Source organism: Adiantum capillus-veneris, chromosome 17 (assembly GCF_014529385.1).
Source record: "Adiantum capillus-veneris isolate H3 chromosome 17, ASM1452938v2, whole genome shotgun sequence".
Lineage (NCBI taxonomy): Eukaryota > Viridiplantae > Streptophyta > Polypodiopsida > Polypodiales > Pteridaceae > Adiantum > Adiantum capillus-veneris.
This window is the reverse complement of record NC_140947.1, coordinates 114,881,845-114,903,388: the sequence shown is the minus strand read 5'-3', so window position 1 is coordinate 114,903,388 and position 21,544 is coordinate 114,881,845. Positions and strand designations below refer to the sequence as shown.

At 43.1% G+C, this 21,544-nt stretch overlaps 1 protein-coding gene across 3 annotated transcripts; it reads left to right on the top strand.

The window, feature by feature from the left end:
• Positions 1-6,201: 6,201 nt before the first annotated feature.
• Positions 6,202-21,302, top strand: LOC147437922 (AT-hook motif nuclear-localized protein 11-like). 3 transcript variants are annotated; one of them, XM_086487325.1, is made up of 7 exons: positions 6,202-6,322; positions 6,482-6,565; positions 6,932-7,676; positions 20,051-20,118; positions 20,191-20,322; positions 20,426-20,575; positions 20,719-21,302. In XM_086487325.1, exons 3-7 carry the CDS (start codon positions 7,172-7,174, stop codon positions 21,037-21,039), a joined length of 1,176 nt encoding a protein of 391 aa, XP_086343451.1. In that variant the 5' UTR covers positions 6,202-6,322; positions 6,482-6,565; positions 6,932-7,171; the 3' UTR covers positions 21,040-21,302. The 3 variants fall into 3 exon arrangements, with proteins under 3 accessions (XP_086343451.1, XP_086343454.1, XP_086343452.1); XM_086487328.1 differs by having other exon boundaries at positions 6,897-7,676; XM_086487326.1 differs by lacking the exon at positions 6,202-6,322 and having other exon boundaries at positions 6,333-6,565; positions 6,897-7,676.
• Positions 21,303-21,544: the final 242 nt, after the last annotated feature.

The following is a 21,544-nucleotide window of genomic DNA, read 5'->3' as shown; positions in this document are numbered from 1 at the left end:
CCATGAGTGTTTGGGAAAAATCAGTTTTCCAAACATACAAAATTCCTTTCCTTGTTTATTTCAAGAGGAAATTTCAAAAAATTAGGATATTTTTTAATAATTTTACACTGTTTTTGTCTATTCTGGGGCGGCTTTTCTTGTACCCTTAACCGGCATTTTTGAGATTGAAAACAACACGATATTAAGCTGAGACACATTTTTCCCGAACACTGGGTGGGGTCAACCCTCCTTCATGCAAGGGTTAAGCGGGTCTTCCTACGCGCATAACCAACGGTGCCAAACGGAAGGCTTCGGAGCCTCGGTGCCGTTGAGTTGCCGATTGAGTTTGCCTTGGTCGCCCGCATTAGTCGTCCGTTGTCGCTGTCTGTCCACGCGCGCTTCGCATGGAAAACTGTGCCTGTCTTCTGTTTGCTGCACAGCGGAGGCATCGTTGTCTGTGAAACGTGAGAGAGAAGCAGCGCGTCGCAGGCACATGCAACCCGCTTTTCGCCTCCTCCCAAAAATAGCTCTGATACCAGTGAAAGAGCGGTAGTAATGTGTGTACTAGTTTCCACCCAACCGTGCTATCTTATAGCCTCCCCCTAGTGTACACTGTCCGGCCGTGCCAATGGCCTTGCCCGTAGGACTCATGTCCTTACAATCTTCCTTAATTTTTTCTTGAATCTGCTCCTTCTGCTTCCATTTTGCGTTTGCCCTTATATCTACACAACTTTCCACCCAATGATGGCTTTTGTCCACCTCCTGAATCGTTATACATTAAGCGTCGTAACATTGAAGGGATGGAGCTATTTCTCTATTACTTCTTGTGACTCGTTAGACTCCATGGATTTAGATTGCTAGTCTGGATTTAGTTTTGTAATCACTTTCTTTGTAGGAGTTGGTATCTCTTCAAGCATTACGAGATTTTACTAAGATGAAGGGTTGGATCTTGCATTCTATACATTCCCTATAAGATTGTTTGTGGCTACATGCTCTATGGGATACCTCTTTTAGATTTGTGCTTACACCACAAGTCACACGCTCGCCCTTGCCTATATCACAATGTTCTGCAATATGTACAAGGTAATCCATGACCCATGTCTTGTGGCATTTTCTAAGCATTTGACCAATTATTATGTTGACATGTCTTAACAAGTACTAATTCGTGAAATCAGCCCTTGAATTATTGAGAAGCCACCACATTGATGCTTGCATTCGTTTTTGCCGAAATGTGGGTTGGGATTATGGTAACAATTAACCTAATCATGCCCAAACCTTTCACATACCTCATAATAAGGTTTGGGAGTTACAAAGGTAAGGGGTAGGGAATGGTCGCTTAGTGACCATTCCTTGTAATCAGGGCGATCGACGGAGGCCGGAAGCATTGATTACGAGAATGGTCACTAAGCGTCCATTCTCGACCTTCAAAGTCGAGGGGAGGGGGGCCAACAGTGGTACACTAACGGGCCTGGCCATACAATACAATAACGATAGCTTGCAGGAGTCCAGATCAGCGGTCGAGAAGCAAAAATTATGACTTGTGCTGATGCGGCAACACTTTGTTGGAGGATCAATATTCGTTGACCATTTTTTTGGTGCATGTTGAGTTGTCAAAAATCGGACAGCCTGCGACTGTTATTACCGTCAGTATAGAGGGTCAGGATCTACTGCCCCTCGACCTTGAAGGTCCAATAATTTCCTTTCACATACCTCATAATAAGGTTTGGGAGGTACAAAGATAAGGTCCAATAATCTCCTTGACTCTTTTGAAGGATTAGTTTGTTGATATCATTACTGGCTCCTTAATCCTCTTGCTTTTGCTTTCTCGTGCTTTACCCCACCTTGGGTGTACATGTCACCCAAAGCATTATAAAAAACCATATTTTTGCATTTCCACAATCCCTACCTAACAATCTCACGGTGAATTTGTTTGCCCCATTCGATACACAAGCATAGCTTATCGTATATGCAGAAAAGCCCTTGCACATCATTCGCTAAAAATAGCCCGAAGCACCTTGGCCAAAAATTACATCCTGACCCTACCATTTTCTGTTGGCATATCCCGAAACCAAAGCAAAGCCTTATCACAAGAAGATTTAGAAAATTTCTCATGTAGGAAAACGGAGTCTTTTTTAGTGTTTTTCATACAATGCATAACATCATGAGCTTCTGCTCGAGAGGCACCACATACCTAGCCAGGGAAGATTGGGGGCAGGGGACCACCGGCCCCCGTGGGGGGGCTGGTGGTCCCCTACCCCCAATCATACCTAGCTACCACGGGGGCCGGTGGTCCCCTGCCCCCAATCTTACGTGGCTAGGTATGCATTGCCACCCTCACAGAAACTCATGATGTTGAGGTAAGTCACAATGTGGGAATTATTGTGAGAATTTGTCCAAAACTTCATGTGTATGCAATTACGAGAAATGTTTTGTTGGACCCATTTCAAATCATGTATGCATTCTTGTTGGGACGATTTCAGCTCAAAATTTTGGTAACTTTACTTTTATTGAAAATTGTCTATGCTTTCTTGGCAAACCCCTAGTTGTGCATATCCTCCTATAAATGCAGCAAAGATCTTGTAACTTTTTATTTTTTGAAAATAGCCTAACAATTTCTTGGCAAGCCCTTGATGTGCAAGTGAGACTACATCTAACACCACAACATGCTCATGAGTAACTTTCTATGTTTTTAGAAGTACACAAACATTTGACATACATGTAGATTGAAGCATTACGACGGACCACAATTTTTTTTCCACAACCCCCTCGCTAACAATTTTGTCATGAAACTATTTTGCCATGTCAACGTTTTCCATAGCGAGGCATGCATATGAAGCGAAGTAGATCATACGTAGAGTTACCCTCACTTCAAATCCATTAAACACAACTTGTTTGAGATGTTTACGCACGCGCATGTGCACACACACACACACACACACACAGAGAGCTTGCATATGCAAATTTTGAGAGAGGGAGAGCATGGACTTGCCATGCGGATGCTATAATTGAGCATTTTGACTATACACAAATAAAGTAAAATGTGGGAGCTCTGACTTGCACCCCCTACAGCAAGACCTATGTCACTCAGTTCCATGGGTTGAGTGATATATTGCCTCCATATTGGCAATAGTTGCCATATACATCGCCTTTGCATGTACTTGCCCTTCCACTTTGCATGCTTGCACTCTTTAGAAAACCAGCTTGTGAAGCACGAGAGAAGAATTGGACATTGTTGCTGGTGGCACGTTCTTGAGTGAAAGTGCCTTGACTCAAAACTAATTTGTTGCTAGGTTGAAAAAAGGAAGCCAGTAAAACTCACAGAACTCATTACAGTCACACATATTGTAATGGAAGTGGCCCATGAACTTTGAGAATAGCGGAATTAAGAGAATTAGAGTGAGCATTTTTGTGAGATTACTTTGAGAACATAGAGGGTGAACTTAATTGATGGTAGCAACATAAACATAGTTCTCAACTATTGTCATGTTCTCTAATACTATGTCATGCAAGAGAGAGTATTAAAGAACATGACAATAGTTGAGAACTATGTTTATGTTGCATTGCTACCGTCAACTAAGTTCACCCTCTATGTTCTCAAAGTAATCTCACAAAAATGCTCACTCTAATTCTCTTAATTCCGCTATTCTCAAAATTCATAGGCAATTTCCATTACACATATGCCTCCTTTGATGGTGTCATGCAAGGCGTGGAACTCTACACTTCAACATAACAATGAGGATAGGAGGAGCTTATTGAGCTCATTTCAAAACCTATTATCACTCAATTCCATGGCCCGGGTGATATCTTGCCTCCATATTGGAAGGAGTTGCCATATACTAGCATTATTCATCACCTTTGGATGTGCTTGCCTTCCACTTTACATGCTTGCATTCTTTAGAAAACCAGCTTGTGAAGCACGAGAGAAGAATTGGAAATAGTGGCTGGTGGCACATTCTTGTGTGAAAGTGCCTTGACTCAAAACTAATGTGTTGCTAGGCTGAAAAAAAGGAAGCCAATAAAACTTACAGAACTCGTTGCGGTCACATGTATGCCTCCTTCAATGGTGTTGTGCAAGGCATGGAACTCTACACTTCAACATAGGAGTGAGGATAGGAGGAGTTTGTTGAGCTCATGGGCTTGCTCATCAATCTCCTCACCTAGTGGAAATGGACATAACCTTCCGCATGACTATATGACTATCATAATGGTTTATGCTCGTCTATTAAGTCACTGTAGTGCTCTAGCATGTACCCTATCCCTTTGATTATTTTTTCACCAAAAATCGACCTTCGATTTATTTTTAACTAGCTAAAAATGCAAAATCCTAGTTGGATTCCAAGCTTGCCTTGAAGACAATCGGTAAACTGTGGTGTAAGAAATGACAATTCCTTCAAAATTTAAAATTTTCAAGTGTCCATTTCCTAGAAAAACTGTTTTTGGTGAGCCCCTCATACTCTCATTGTAAAGTCTTGCAAATTGGGCAGAATTACACACTTGCATCCACATCCCTAGCCTTGCCTATTGGTCCCAACAACAAAAAGACAAACGATATACTGTCACTGCTAGCTCCGCTCTTCCATGCGAGAAGGGCTCTGCTATATTCACATCTAAATAATGAGAGAGAGAGCGAGAGAGAGAGAGAGAGAGAGAGAGATGCAATGTTGGCGGAACCATCCCAAGACTCAAAGATCTATCAAAGTTTTGAACTCAAGACATCCCACGAGAAAGAGAAGAAGAGAAAAAAGAGTCGTGGGAACAAATCCCAAGGGACCTCTGGATCTATTCGACGAGTCTTGAACTCAAGACATGTTTCAATTGAGACGGGGAGAGAGAGCAATGCTCGAAAACTTTTTTCCAAAAACTTGACAAACCAATATATGAGGAATCCTAGAGGTAAGTTTATTAAATTTGAAGGTTTTTACCCTAAATTACACTAAATTTTTCCAAAGTTTGTAAATTTCAAATTTTGTAGGTGGGATTACACTAAACCTAGGTTTTTTTCGGAGAGAAATTTTGTGAAGCTCAATTTTGTCCACGTAGGCGTTTGGACAAGATCCAGCGTGGCAGAAAGTGTCACGTCATACGAGTGGACTATTCCATTATTGATTAAAAAGTATGTAGAAAGGGAATAGATTTTGAATTTTCCGACAGAAATAATGAAATTTCTCCATAAAGAAAAGCGAAAGGAGCTTTTGAGGGACAGCGACTGCGAGCGAACAGTCCACCTGATTGGAAAGAAAACATTTATTTATCAATTATTTCAAATTTCGAAAGTCTGTATAGTCTGTTCCCTTCTCGAAAATACAAAATTTACAAAAGAAAGTAATTATTATCGAAAAGGCGAAAATAATAGTCACAAAGAAAGTAGCTCGAAGGAAAAAACGCGTACACTTTTTATTTTTCAAACAGCAAATACATACCGCAAGGAAAAGTGCTTTTTTGAAATTCGAGAAATGTAAAAATGCATTAAAATAAATGACTTCTTGAAATTTTACCGCTCGAAATTCGGGGCACGTAAAAATGTTCGAAGGTTTCATTTATAATTTCACAAAAATTATTTCAGTCGCAAATTTTTATTTTTGAAACGGGAAAGATATTTATATCATGAAAATTTACTTCTGTGGCGAGTTCAGCATTTTTCCCATATTATTATGCTTATTTTTCCCCAAAAATAAGCATATTAACTGCGGAAAATGACAGGTTTTTATATTTGAATTTCGAACTGTTTATTCCTTCCTTAAAATAAGACGCCGGTGATGAAAATTGACAAACCCGAAGCGAATAAAATTTAAAAAGAATTTTGAGAATTATGGCCTGCTGTTAAAAAACATATAAAGAAGAAGTCTCGGCATAAAAAATATTTTCTTTGGCAGAAGTTAATTTTGATTCGGTAAACAAAGAAAATCAAAATTGGGCAGGCCTGCAGAAAGGCAATAATGCATCGCACCAAATTTTCAAACTGTGGATTTGGAGAAGATTTTCTTCCGCAAGTACACCTCAAGCGCAAAATAAAAAAGTGATTTTCCGAATATTTTAAACCAATTTTAAAGTCTCTTTTTTCAAAGCCTGAAAAAGACGCTAGAAAGATCACTTTTTAGATAAGACACCCTTCGTTTTCAAATAATTAAAACATTTTCCGCTTTATTTTTTCTGGGGACCCGCGCCCCCGCCAAAATTACCGCCAATTTTGAGTCCTGCTGCTAATTTACTTTTCTCTTACTTTTTTATTTATCTTTTTGAGGGTTTTTTTCTTTTATTTTTGGAATCCATTATTTGCAATTTCTCCTCTTCCGCTCTCGCTGTCTCTCTGCGTTTTTCTTTTCTCCTGCTCAATTGGGGTTAGGTAACTTAGCTTTTTCTTTCCCATTTTGCCCAGCTTGAAAAATTAGGGTTAGGGTTTCACAATGTTCTGCTCAGCTTTTGGGAATTGGCTTTTCTGAGGGAAATTCATTGTGAGGTTCACTTGAGCAGATATAATTTTCTTTTTTTGTCCCCTTTGCAGAGAAAGGAGTTCTTTAGCAGAAATCGAGAATTTGTGCAGAAAATCTGAAGAATTTGGACCTTAGCAAGTCGATTTTACCTTGGGGTAAGCCAATTTTCCATTCTTCTGAAAAAATAATCTCGTCATTCCCTGTTAAGTTGATCAATTAAAAGGGTTTTTTTGCCCTTTTCAACAATAACTTAGTTGAAAGTTTGGTGGGTTTTTGGACGTAATTGTGCTGAAAATTGCTGGTTTTTGCACAAGAATTTGTCAAGATTTGCAAGTTTTAGTCAGTAAAACATACAAAAAGAAGCTCGTTAAATGGTGGCCAGTGTGATGATTTTCATTCAATTCATGGAGGTTTTTTGCTACAAAGATTTGCAAGAATGCCATATGCTAATTCATGAAAATGATTCAATTCTGGTTCAATTGCAAGATTTCTCCCTGCATTTTCATTATTTTGAAATTCAGGGGAGCAATGGAACTCTGATCTGTTGTTTTGGAGGCATATAAGAAGCAAATTCTGTTCGTGGGTGCCTTCTCTGTTTGAAACAAGGTGGAAGTGAGCTTTGCTAAAGCAACCAACACAGCACAGAGTAGACAAGGTTCTATGGACATTTCTCCAGCAAGACAAAATTTTCACAGAAGGAGCATCCTTTTCTAGGGAGCATTTGCACACACAATTAGGTGCCTAAAAAGCTACTGTAGCGTATGGAGTTCAAAGATCCCGTGGGCGCACCAGCAGCAGCAGCTGCGGCAACCTTTAATGGGACACATCCTAAGGCAGTTTCAGATTTTGCAAACATGCCGACACCCACATCACCCTTACGGCCCGATGCTACGAGGGCAACACCTCCATCCTCGCAGCCAAGCTCGAGTACCCCTGCTACCAACTCAGATCAAAACTCCATGCATACTATTGCGGCGACTCCTTTGGCTGCTATCTCCCCACCAGCATACATGCCTGCCAACATGGCTACGGCTATTGTCCCTCACTCTGGTGCCCCTACCAGCCTTCCAAATCCTAGCTTTGGAGACACTGGTTCCATGAAAAAGAAGCGGGGCCGTCCTCGCAAGTATGGCCCAGACGGTACAGTCACTATTACAATCAAGCAATTCCCGTCTCCACCAAGCATGAACCCGCTTTCACCCCTTCAAAAGCGTGGCCGAGGACGTCCTCCTGGATCTGGCAAGAACCAGCAGCTTGCAGCTCTAGGTAACTTGTGCTACTCCAATTTTCTTCTATTGTTCTATTGTGAGCCTGATAAGGTGTTTGGTTTTATATAGGATTTTGTGCTGTTGGATGATGTCAATTTGTGTGCATGAGAGAGAGAGAGAGAGAGAGAGAGAGAGAGAGAGAGAGAGAGAGAGAGAGCGTGAGTCCCTTACCGAGAGGCAGCCCTTGGGACCGTTGCCTGTCACTCACTCCTTTACTGACTTGGTGCCCAATTAGTGCCTGGTTGCCTGGTGCTCTTGTGGCCAAGTTCCAACAGTTAGTGCTGTCTTCTTGTGCTGTGCAATGGATTGCCCCTCCCAGTGTACCAGGTTGTTAGTGTTAATGTGTGTGTGTGTGTGTGTGTGTTGTGAGCTCTTGGCTCTATGAATTGTGTGTGGCTGGAGCTTGCCTTAGGGTGTGCTGTGAGAGCTGCGTACAATGTGAAATGCTTATTTAATGTTCATCTCTAAAAGAAAGCAATATGACAATCTGCACAAGAACAATCTGGAGGGTGCATTACCTTTGTTCTTATTCCAGTGTGTGGATTGTGCTAGATTTTTGGGAGGTCATCTCCCAGGTTCCCCAGTCTAGATCTTGTGAGTGAGGGCTCCTTTGTGACTGTGCTCAGCCTTGTCAAGCTGTCACAAAAACGGAAGCGTGCACTTAAATACTCCGCACATAATAATATTGAGAAGACAATGCAAAAAAGAACACAACACTTGGGACTAGAAGATGGGCTGGTCCTCGACTCCCCCCCTTGAGGAGATTTTCTATTAGTTCTGTTACAAGCACATAAACCGGAAAAGCGCACAATATTCTTTAACTCGGAGGCTATTCTGATGCATAAAAATGCATACGTACATGAGCCCATTGGCTGAAATATACGATACATGTAGGTGAGAAAGGCTACGTGTCACAAACGGGAGCACACACGAATAATCAACAAGTTGAAAATAAATAATTTTTCAATTAAACAGAGTTGAGGGAGAAGTTCGACATAGTATTTGGGACCAAAAGATGGGTTGGTCCTCCCCCTCAAAGATAATCTTTATTAGGGAGAATCTTGTTACAAGCACAAGAATCGAAGAAAACCCCTCCGTTCTAATGTTCAGATTCGATGGTCGTTCCTTCTAGTCAGGGAAATCGGAGAGACGAGTTCTCAATCCTTTTTCCGTCTGTACTCGGAGTCAAGGCTCTGCAGACAATTTCTGAATCCCGTTCTTGGAATTTCCAAGCATAGACCGAGGCCTTCCCACTTCTCCTTCGCGATGAAGTACCTGCAAACACACACAAAAATGGGACAACAATTCGTATGGCGAATCCACAATTGATACCCGTCGCTCTTTGCACGGAAAAGCGACCTCCGTGCTCCGTAGTCTCGCGATCACTTGCGTCTTCTTTCGAGCAAAGTCCCCTTCCCAACTAGCACTGGCATAAATCTTTGTCCCAGAGAGGGGGCGAGTGTTGCTTTAATAGGTTCTGAGGACAGGCAAGAATAGCCGGTCCGAACCAGGCCAAAGATAACAGAGAGAGTGAGGGCTGGCGGCAGATTTTAGAGAGAGGAGAGTGAGGCTGGTTTTGGTAGCTAGAGAGAGGAGAGAGAAACAGTGTTGACTGTTTTTGCTGTGTACAGAGATCGCTGGTGCTTTTCTTATAAGCTCTTGCGTTATTTTTAATGGGCTGCCCATTTATTAAGTGGGCGGCCGATCACTCTTAATAGAAAAATGTGAACGTGGACAAAACTCAATAAAACTCGGTGAGCTGAAAATTGATGCTATATAGGCACATTCCTGGCGTCCCCGGGTACAGTTTTTAGGCACAGATGCAACGCAAACACAGATTCCTCGCGGGAAAGCGTCTGCTTTTCTTTGAAAACCCGCTAAAATATTCCGCTTTTTAGAAAAAGATTCTGAGAATCAATCTTTATTCTTGTGCTTGCGTCTTTCTGCGTATTCCTCTTTCGAGTTTGGGTTTCTTGCCAGACCAACGAAATATTTCCTTTCCGATGCTCCTGTCACCCCATCACGTGATGCATCAGGAATATTCGTTTCTCGGTCTCTCCTACTGAACTAACGGTACAACCTCTTCCCAATGTTTAATGTCGCCCATCATATGACACATCAAAGTTGTCCGTTCCTGATGGCTTTTAATAATTCCAGTAGACCTAGAGTTCCTAACCTTACGGTTCAAGTGCACACATTCAATTATTCTAATTTCAATAAAAAGAAATTACTCAGAAAAATAAGAAGATAGTCTATTTAGCAACATCCCTCTGGCTTCTAAACTGTTTCCTCAAGTGTAGTGCTTGTACATCCTTCCAAGAACTCGGGAATAGGATGCTAATTCTTGCGCAATTGTCCCTTGAGCATCCAAAGTGTAATTTTCCTAGACTTAAGTGTCCGGTCCTGATGATGGATGGTCTGCTCCGGTTGGAGTATCTCTTCTGTAGTTAAGAGTGTAGGTCCTCAACAATGATTGCGGACTCCATCATCCTATAAAGGGTATTATGAGGATACACCTTCATAGACCCGCTTCGAATTTTTGCATCTTTTCCTCGTTGTAAATCTTCATAAAAGGAGTAACTTTTAGAAGAACCGATCAATACTTGTCAACATAAGTGGTGACTTTCTCATGTTCTCTCTGGGTGAGCCAATCCGATTCCTTCTGGATGTCCTTCTCGAAATCTGGTGTAAGGAATTGTTCATAAAATTCAGCTTTGAATTGAGTCCATGTTTTGGCTTGAGAGCCTTCTAGAATCTTGGCTAACCACTAGATGCTTGCCGTCTCCTTGAGATACATCCCAACATGGCGCAACTTGGATTTTTTCGTGAATTGATCATTAGCGAAAGAAACTTCAAACTGCTTAATAAAGGACAGTGCTTTAGAGATATCTCTCCGTCTAGTATAGCTGTCAAGCTTGACATCCTTGTCGCCAGATCTGAAAATCCTCATGTAGCGATGAGGCTTGCGACTATCGTTCTTGAATCTGAGCTTTTCTTTAGTTTTACGTAGGGTAGTAGTAGTAGTGGCTTGTTTCTTCTTGGGAGAAGATTTAGATACTGAATGAGAAGTGGAAGTAGTATAATCAGTAGAGTAAGATAGAGACATCCTTGCTTTCATATGGTAGAGAAACTTCCTTTTCCTGGCCTTTGTTCTTTGTAGGCCGTTTGTTCCAACCCGAAGATCCCTTGCGCATATCGGCACCATCCTCCGCATGCTCCTCCTGCGGTTTTGCACCACCCGCAGTATTTTCCCGATGCCCACCGTCATCTGTTCCTTGCGTGTTCTTAAGTTTGTCCAAAATCTTATGGACATCTGGCAACGTGAGAAGTTGTTGCAATTCCGCAAGCTGAGCTAGCACTTGCTGAAGTTCCTCTTCGGCGCTTCTCCCTTGGTCCGACATGGTTATTCCCGTTCCTCCCAGAATTGTCCTTCTTGGTAGAGAAAAAGAGGAATTCGAGCTCTGATACCATTATCACAAACGAGAGCACACACGAATAATCAACAAGCTGAAAATAAATAATCTTTCAACTAAACAGAGTTGAGGGAGGAGTTCAACACAGTTCGAAACAATGTTGGCTGTTTTTGCTATGTACAGAGATCGCTGTTGCTTTTCTTATAAGCTCTTGCTTTATTTTTAATGGGCTGCCCATTTATTAAGTGGGCTGCCGATCACTCTTATAGAAAAATGTGAAGCTGGACAAAACTCAATAAAACTCAGTGAGCTGAAACTTGATGCTACACAGGCACATTCGAGGCGTCCCCGGGTGCAGTTCTCAGGCACAGATGCAATGCAAACACAGATTCCTCGCGGGAAAGCGTCTGCTTTTCTCAGAAAACCCGTTAAAATATTCCACTTTTTAGGTAAAGATTCTGAGAACCCATCTTTATTCTTGTGCTTGCGTCTTTACGCGAATTCCTCTCTCCAGTTCGGGTTTCTTGCCAGACCAATGAAATATTCCCTTTCCGATGCTCCCGTCACCCCATCACATGACGCATCAGAGATATTCGTTTCCCGGTCTCTTCTACCGAACTAACGGTACAACCGCTTCCCGATGTTTAATGTCACCCATCATATGACACATGAGAGTTGTCCGTTCCTGATGGCTTGTAATAATTTCAGTAGATCTAGAGTTCCTAACCTTACGGTTCAAGTGCACACATTCAATTATTCTAATCTCAATAAAAAGAAATTACTTAGAAAAATAAGAAAATAGTCCATTTAGCAACACTATGCTTGCTTCATTATTAGAATCTTCTTGGTAGGAGAGGTCCCTTCTGTTATTGGCTTGCATAGGAGTATATATATATATATATATATATAGAATCTTCTTGGCAAGAGAGGTCCCTTCTGTTATCGGCTTGCATAGGAGGTGCCCAAACGAGTACTACTTGGTTGAAAACTGCTTTTGGAATTTGACAGAGTGCTGAAGTTTGCATGGGCAATCGGTACTATGCTTGTCTAAGTGCGGCTATTCCTTGCAGCCTGAGTGCGGCTATTCCTTCAGGGACGCACATAAGCTCTTATGGCTGCCCACTACCTTCGCCGCGTGTTCTGTAATCTCCTGCACGGCCTTTATGGACGCCAGAGCATGAAATCGTTGAAGGGAGAGAGAGAGAGGGCTGAACTGAGAGTCGAGAGAGAATTCTCTGTGTGTGTGTAAACTACTCCAGAGTCTTGGACACAAATAAATTTCCAGATGGCACATTGCACCAGAAAATTTACCCATTCATTTAATTTATTACTTGGCACCAATAAATTCATAAATCTATTTTGTGTACACAGAAAGCATTTTCATTCATCTGTAGCCATAGCTAAAAATATTACAGAGGCCTTTTGAGATTCTGGGCATGTGGGGGGATTTTCTAGTTTTTGTCTGGCCAATCACTTGTAGGCCTCTTCGTTGGGTGTCCTATTTTTTCCCCAGTTTTCCCCATTTATGGGTTGTGGGGTTTTAGGATCTGGGTCGAGTAAGTTTGTTCACTCCTTGAATAAGGAGAGGGGGTGCCCCCATTCTGGCAGGGATGTGTAGCCTTGTACTCTCTTGAGTTTGTAGAGTTGTGCCCCACAGGGCTTGGCCACTCTCTCTCCTCTCCTCCTCTCTCCCCCCCATGCGTTCCCTTGTCACCACACCTGCTACGGCACTTTGACATTGTATCAGAGTCGAGGCTTGACGACCCCTAATGGATGCAGAACTTGTGGCTGCGTTTTCGTCTTGGAGTTTGCCTCAGATTCAGTGTTTTTGCATTCGGAGAGGGACTAACTAGAGTTTGGTACGATTTCGTTGAGAAGAACCCTTGTGTTTCTTTGTTTTTCAGCCGGTTAACGACCAAGGAGTGTCACTGAGTTTCAGCGTGGATCTAGTGTAGCAATTGAGTAATGGCATGTACCTTCTCGACACAGACCCCTAGTATATTTAACCATAGTTACAGGGAATGGCCATTTTTAGATCTCCATTCCCCTGTCCCATCCCAATTTCCCATTTCGGATCCCCGTTTCGTGTTTCAGACTTGAGTATCCGAAATAGGGAATGACATTTCATGCATGTTTCTGTTTTGCATTCCCCGTTCCGGGTAACTATGTATGTCTTTAACACACATACCCTGCTAGATTGTCTTTACGATGTTTAACACCGAAACAACATTACACAATGGGTTTGTATCAGCCTTATCTTACTAATAGAAACCAAACATTACGACCAAAATGTTTATGACTTTCTTCTGGGGATCCAATGCAACATTCCCAATAGAACATCACAGTGAGGTAACCTCGTGATATGGAAGTTACTTGAACCAAAGTAATCTTGCACTTTCACATGGAGAGAACCAATCAAAGGAGACATCGGCACCATGTCACCTATAGCTAGAAGAGAATCACGTAGTTGGGCAAAGTCACCTATAGCCAGAAGAGAATCACTTTCACATGGAGAGAACCAATCAAAGGAGACATCGGCACCAGGGCTAATTTTTGAAGGCTTCGACGCCCTTCGGAGGCACTTTTACCCTTCAGTGAAGGGCAAAAATATTTTTACCCTTCAAAAAAAGATAGAATATTGAAAAATCTTTGAGTAGCCCTTCTAATTTTTGCCTAAATATAGCTTAATGAAGGATAGCTAAAAATTTACCCTTCAAATGAATGATAAGAGGGCCACCCTTCAGAAATGAGCCTTGATCGGCACACCGTCACCCATAGCCAGAAGAGAATCACGTAGTTGGGCAAAGTCAATGCCTAGAGTTGTGAAATGTTTGGAGAGGAAATTTTTGAAAGGTCCATGGTCAAAGAGTGTTAAATCTTTTTCTCCTTTCACCTGTCTGTAATGAGAAGGGCACCACGGGAAAGAACAGATTGAACAAACCTTAGATGCTTCAAAACAACCAACTGAAGAGATACACTACACACACACTGCACACGGCCCTTGGCCTTGAAAAGCAATCAAACTCAAAAACATTTTGCCCAAAAGCTAGCACTGAAAATCAGCCAGCGTAAATCACAGAAATCCATACAGGCTGCCACATCAGCAAGTCAATGCAAAAATCGGGGATCTGTACAAGTTGCCACGTCAGCAGTCAGCGCGATTTGCGAGCTCTCCGTATAGCTACCACCCGTCATCATCTTCTACCAGGGTGGTCTCGTACGGTCTTGTACGTTTTGTACACGTACGACGATGTGCGGTACTAAACGAACTAAAAAACATTACGATGTACGATGACGTTATGTACGTTCAAAATATAAAAAAAACAAATAATTCTTAAGCCTAAGGCTTAGGCCTTAAAGAAACTTGACATTTAGACAGATTACAATTATGAGAGCTTGAGAGGGAGAGACCCAAGGGAGAGATGATGGAGAGCTTGTCACTTGAGACTCGAGAGCTTCAATGGGAGCTTGAGGGGGAGAAACCCAAGGGAGAGAAGGAGAGCTTGAGCCTTGTCACTTGAGAGCTTCAATGGGAGCACATGGATGATGAGAGCATTGAGAGGCTAGAGCTTGTAGCTTGTAAGTTGTGTTGAGAACAAGGTGGAGGAGTTGCTTAAATAGATTATAGGAAGAGGAAGAGCACGGGAGAGGGAGAGCATGGGGCATTATGGATGTGAGAGGGAGAGCATGGCAATAGGCATTGGTACATGCCACATGATTGCAAACATGCTCCAAAACGGCTCCCTAAACGCCCACTAACGCGTGCAAAAACTGCCGCCAACGGTCATAAACGGCTACATTTTTCGATCGTACAGAACGGACTAAACGTACGGAACAGAACGGGTCCGACCGAACGGTACTAGACGTCCTGTACGTCGAACGAAAACTACCCTGTCTTCTACGCATGTGGGTTTTGCTTTATTTTCTCTCTGTGTCACTTGGGCCCCATCAGATGGGTCCCATAAGTTGGCGGGAACTCTTCTTTAAAAATAGGCCACCTGGCAAGACTTTGTAAGTCGGTAAAACTTCTCCTACTGCTTCAGCTTCTTCGCTTAGGGTTTAGGCCTTTGAGCCGGGATTTGCAGGTTGGTTCCGTTCTTCAGTGGCTTGACACGTTAGCGGTTTGTGACATCTCTCCTTGAAAGAAAGTAATCGTCCACGATTACAACATATCTGCAAAACAACTCAAGTGGCAAAAAAATTTCCAAGGGTCATTCCGAGGGACAAATCAGTTTTCTCATTGCAAATCGAAGCTCTTGATTTCTTGGGTCGTTGGCTTCCCAGAAGAATCTCATCCAATAAGGAGTCTCATTCCAAATCGGAACTCTTGATATCCTTGGTCGTTCACTTTCCAGAAATAAGGAATATTCAGTGGTTGGCACATCACAATGCAACACGAATGCTCACATATGCATGCTACAAGACATAGAAACATAAAGCCGCCGATGAACACTCCTCCCGCATAACCTAAAAAAGATTCGGGCAGGGAGATATAGAGGCCTTTTACAACCAAACGCCTCCCAGACCGTAGCCTGCGTCGTTTGGAGGTGCACTGCTCAGACTTTTCAATACTCCTCCCAAAAGACCATCCAGGTTCGGGCCGAGAGTAATAACAACAATTTTTTTTTAAAGCATTCAATACTCCCCCCGCCAATAACCACAAGGGTCCTTGCCATGAGTATTTGCAAGCATTTTCAAACACCATTTCTCACTACTCCACGCGAGAGTAAATCACCAAGAATTGAAACCAGTATTCAAACCGGAGTCAAACAGTTTAAATCGGCACCAAGATAGGTTCATGACAAATACCATCCATTTCAAACAAATTTTAAAGAGGATCACCAAACAAGTTTTCAAACAAAATTCAAACTTAAAAAGCAATCTAGACATCAGCCTGAAACCTACACCAAAAATTAGGGTTAGATTTCTTCCATAAGGTCGTAGACGACCATAGCATGGTCCATCAGCTCTTGGACAGACAGTGGGGATGGTAGCCCCAAGACATAGCAATCACACTGGACCTCCAAGGTTATCAGCTTGAGAAGATACCCCACTCTACCAGAAGTTGCACTCCAAAGGAAGATGCCAGAAACCATATAACTTCGGGTAAAAATTTTCTTGAAAGCTTGTGAAGTGCTCTGAGCATGCGGCTTGGTAGCTAGAGGTATCCACCACCGCATGCACTGCCTCTGAGAAAAATGGCAGCTCGAAAAAAAAGTTGTAATTCTCTCTGCAAGTGATTTTTATGGCTTATGCCTTGTAAGACATGAGTGATGAAGACGGGAGCGCGCTCGATGCGCGATGAAGTAAGGGTGGGAATGTCTAATAAGTTTGGGGTCGGAGCACAAAGACAACATTTCCAATGAACTTTGGAAGTGCAATCTTGCTCTGTGTGCTCTTTGGTAGGATTGGTATGCTTTGAGAAAAGCACACGCGTGAAGCTCTGATACCACTGTCACAGGACGGGCACCACGTGCCAATAGAAAAGAATAGATTGAACAGACTTTTAGCACTTCAATAACAACTGAACTGAGAGAGAGAGAGAGAGAGAGAGAGAGAGAGAGAGAGAGAGAGAGAGAGAGAGAGAGAGAGAGAGAGAGAGCACACGCGACACGGAGTGGCGGAATTCCACCCCAGAGAGTATTGGCCCCAAACCTTGGCGCCCCCCTCAAGGAAAAGGATCACAATTCAACCATAAAGCCAAGCCCGCATGCAAGGTATCGACCCAAAGACCCTCATTTTTCCTCCTCCTCTACCCGGTGGCGGTGGATCTTTATCGGGTCCAATTCGTCGCCAAAGGACTTTTGCCACCTCTTGGGACCCAAAAAAGAAAAGGAGAGGTGGATGCCGCCATGGCCTGATTCTTCAATCACGACTATATCCCATTTGTCGCGGGGAGGTATCCTTTATCGATCTTCTCTCTCATTTCTTCCATTATCGTCGTTTCCGCCACTATGATCTCTAAAGTTTAAACTATGAATAATCAATTACCATACTAACCTCTTCTATGTGTGATCGAAATAGGTCAGAGTATTGGAAAGTTATGGTGCAGGGGATAGGAGAGTACGACACCTGCTTTGTGCCGCCATCTTCGAAGGCTCTTGGAACCACTTTTCGATCAAGAGAAGGCGATTGTGGAGCAAGGAACACTCAATATTCAACGGCTTTGGGAAAAACATGGCGTTTCCCTCATTGCGGACGTGTGGAGTGATACAAGGAAGAGATCTATCCATGGCCTCGTCGCATACTCAAGTGGGGAGACGTACTTTCTGTACTCTCATTATGCAACCAAGAGTGGCAAGTCTGCTGATACCCTCTCTGTAGAGTGGACAGCGGCCATAGAAACGATCTGTGAGCAACACGTGGTGGCCTTTGTCACAGATGGGGAGGCATCAAACAGGGCAGCAACAGCTATTGTAGAGGGCCACTATCCGCATGTGACACTGTGCTTTTGCATGGCACACTGCTTGAACAACCTTCTAAAAGACATCGGCAAGCTAGAATGGATCGCTCGAGTCATTGCTGATGCAGTGAAGATTGTTACTTTCATCAAGAATCACAACTTGGTTCGGAGCGAGTACCTCAAGAGGTCGGGAGCTAAAGTGCTTCTACAATATTCAGACACTCGCTTCGCATTCAACTTTCTTCTTGTGCGCAAGTTGTCTGAATGTCAAAATGCGGTCCGACAAGTCTTCATCAGTGATGAGTTCACCACCTCCCTCTATGCAAGGAGAGCTGCAGGGATTTTGTGCAAAGAGAAGGCAGAGGATCTTGAGTTCTGGAAGGAGCTCAAGAGTCTGGACGCACAGGTAAAACGGGTGGTTCATTTGCTTCGAGTTCTGGATGGCATGGACCCTTGCATTGGCAAGGTTTATGAGGCAATGGACCGCATGATCGAGAAACTTGCACAGCGTGAGCCGAAAGTAGAGCGATATGAGGAGATCCATACACTTTGCAACTCGAGGTGGAATTCATATGCCTCTCCCTTACACGGGGCAGCGTACACGGTGGATCCAGAGTTCCAAGGTGCAGGACAAGAGACAGATTGAGAAGTCGTGAACCAATTTACAGAGATCTTAAATAAGATGGTTCTAGATAGAGATGGGCGACGCATTGTCAGAGATCAGTTGAGATAGTACAGAGAGATGCGGGGGTCATTTGGCTTTCCAGATGCTCAGATTGATTGCAGGAAGATAAGTTCAATGCTATGGTGGGAGGACTATGGCTATGATGGCCTTGAGCTTCAGAGATTGGCGATCCGTATTCTCAACACGTCAGTTAGTGCCTCATGCTTGGAGCAATTGTGAGTATCTTTAGCCACATTGCTTCCAAGAAGAGGAATCCTCTTGGAGTGGAGAAGGCAAATGAACTTGTTTTTGTCAGCGCAAATTTGAAAATGCTTTGCCAGAGTGCAGGTAAACAGACAAATCCTTTTACACAGTGGGAGATGGAGCAAGAGGCTCCTCAGGCAGGTGGAGATACAAAGGCAACGACACCAGGTACTTCATTCATGGTTGAGGTCGAGCCGGGCCTAGAGCTTGATGATGAGGAATGGGAGGAAGTGCATGACGTACAACCGGCTACTACGAATTGGGAGGCTTCTCAGGCTAGTGGCTCTTGAGTCTTGAGTCTTGAGACTTGAGAGTTGAGACTTTAGGACTTCCATAATCCATTATCCTTACCTTTTTGTATTGCGACTTGCCCACTTTGTAGCATCTTTATGCCATATGGTATTTGTCACCTTTGGTCTTTTTGTATTGTGGTTTGCCTCCCTTTTAGTCTCATTATGCCATATGGTATATCTCACCTTTGGTTTTTTTGTAGCGCTTTGGCCTTGTTATCCAAAATTAAGCGTAAAGTGTATTTTGCTCGGCTCAACTTTTAAGTCTTATCTTTGACTTTTACTCTTGCAATTATTTGAGAGCTCTAATCTGTAATTGCAAGTGTTATTGTGTATGGGCATTGTGTCTGTTGTGTATGTACCATGACCGCGGCGCCGCACATCATAATCAAGTCATAATAAGGTTGAATGGTCTTCAAATCATGTTTTTTGTGGGTATTAGAGTTGTATTCAAACACACAACGCTAAAAATTGCATTTTTTGGGTGTTTTTTAAGCTTCCCGTTCTGGACCCGTTCCCATCCCCCGTCCCGCAGGGAGGCCCGTCGCCATTCCCGTTCCGCATTCTGGGTAACTATGGTCAATTGTTAAAATCCTTGACTTTTAATTGCTTTTTGGATAAAAAAGCATGAAAGCATATGATTATGAGCTTTTAAGCTCTTTGTAAAGCAAGAGGCCAAGAGCCTATAACTTAGTGGCCTTGGGGGAGTCATTTTCTCACTTGTGCAATTGTAGAGTTTGGACGAGTGCTCCTCCTGACAGTTGTATCAAAGAAGATCAATAATAAAGAAATACCACAACGGTGCCTAGGTGAGGAGCCGGTGCATTGGGACGCCACTTTGTGTCTCGGTGAAGTGTGTAGGAGTGTATGAGTAAGAAAAAGAAACTGGAATAACCTTTTTGTCATCCAAGTGTGGTAGATTGATTATCTCAGTTCCCTCTTGAGTAGAAGGTCTCAAGAGTTCAAGCCTTGTTGGATAGATCTTAAGGTCTCTTGGGATTATTCCTATGACATTAAAACTTCTCTTTAAATTCAAGTATTTAAAGTGTTGCAGGTTTGATAGACTGTGCGAAAGTCTGTTCGGTTGTTATTTTCCGTCGGCACATGGTGCCTTCCCAATTACATCGGACACTGAAGTTGGTACATGCTTTGTAACTCAGTTTTGTACTTGCCCCCTGAATCGGCACCATTTGGGTGTTCTGAGGGAGTTTCAAGCAACGGAAATCAGTCCCCCTTTTGTGTGTGTGAGAGAGAGAGAGAGAGAGATTTTGGACACATGAAGCAAGGTACGAGGAAGGTTTGTATGTGCATGACAAGTGCTGTATGTTTCTACGACAGGTGACCTATTGTGTGCATCTGCGGGTGCTGGTTTTACCCCTCATGCCATCACGGTTGCTGCAGGAGAGGTATTTTTTCAGCTAAATGTTGGGACCACACCATGTATCGTGTTTGGAATGTTCATGTTGTCTGTATGATAGGATGTGGCAGCCAAAATAATGTCCTTCTCGCAACAAGGACCCCGAGGAATTTGTATCCTGTCTGCAAATGGCGCCATATCAAATGTCACTCTTCGCCAGCCTGCCGTTTCTGGCGGCACAGTGACCTATGAGGTAACTCTAACTCCAAGATGTCAGTCTTTCTTTTTGTATGCACCAAGCTGCTTTTGTTAATGCTTGCTATAAGATATTCACTGTAGTGCGTTCTGAGCTACAGGGGCGTTTTGAGATTCTCTCTCTTTCTGGGTCCTTCCTTGTGACAGAATTTTGCCGAACGGGTGGGCTTAGTGTGTCTCTAGCAGGGCCAGATGGGAGGGTCATTGGGGGAAGTGTTGCCGGAATGTTGATGGCAGCTAGTCCAGTTCAGGTAATTCTCTTAGGGATGCTCCCTTTTGATCAAACCAGTGATTTTCGCATAGAGACAATGATCAACATTAACTTAATATCTGCTAGCCAAGCATCTTAACCTTATGGCAAAATTCCAATGTGGTTTTTCCCTCTCTATTGCAGGTAGTGGTTGGCAGTTTCCTGTGCCTCTCAAAGAAGTCGTACACCAAACCCTCCAAAGTGGATGATGCAAGCAAATTGTCAACATCCACAGGTGTGCCAGCTGCAAACACAGGGAATAATGCAGCGCCTGAGCCACCACTGAATGACAGGACTGACAGCAAGCAAGAGAGTCCACCTCACAACCAAAGCTCTGGACATGCAGCAAGTAGCAATGATGAGTCACCGCAAGGCCAGATGATTGCAGTGCAAATGGGTTGGCCTGCGGGCTCACAGGAAGTGAGGCGTAGCACAGACATCAGTAACAGTTCACCAGGGCAATAGCCTTCAATGTTCTAACACTGACTTCTTAGCATAACTTTGTTAGTTTGGGTTTCCTTACAAATGCATTTGATGCTGTTACATCATAGGGCCTGTCACATGGCAACACACACCTACCTAGAATACACCTCCTCGGAGTTCAGTGCACTCCCTAGGGAGGCCTCTTGCTTCCTATCGAAAGCTCTTGGGACGATTGAAAAACTGAGGGATCCTTTTAAGTGTATGACAGCTATGTATACTTAATGAAGAGACTTTAAATTGTAGTACATGCCTTTTTGCATACATGATAGAATGTACAAGTTCATCTGGTTTATTCCTTGCAAATTAGCATAGAGCTGAATTGTGCCTAATGCATCATTCAGCAAATCAGACCTCCTCTATGACCTTAGTAGATTGTTTCCATTTTGTTTCCATTGGTCCCTTGGGACTTGTGGACAGGCTTTTGTGCTAGGACCATAGGACCCTACACAGTCATGCATAGACAACAAGTTGTTGACAATGACTCTTG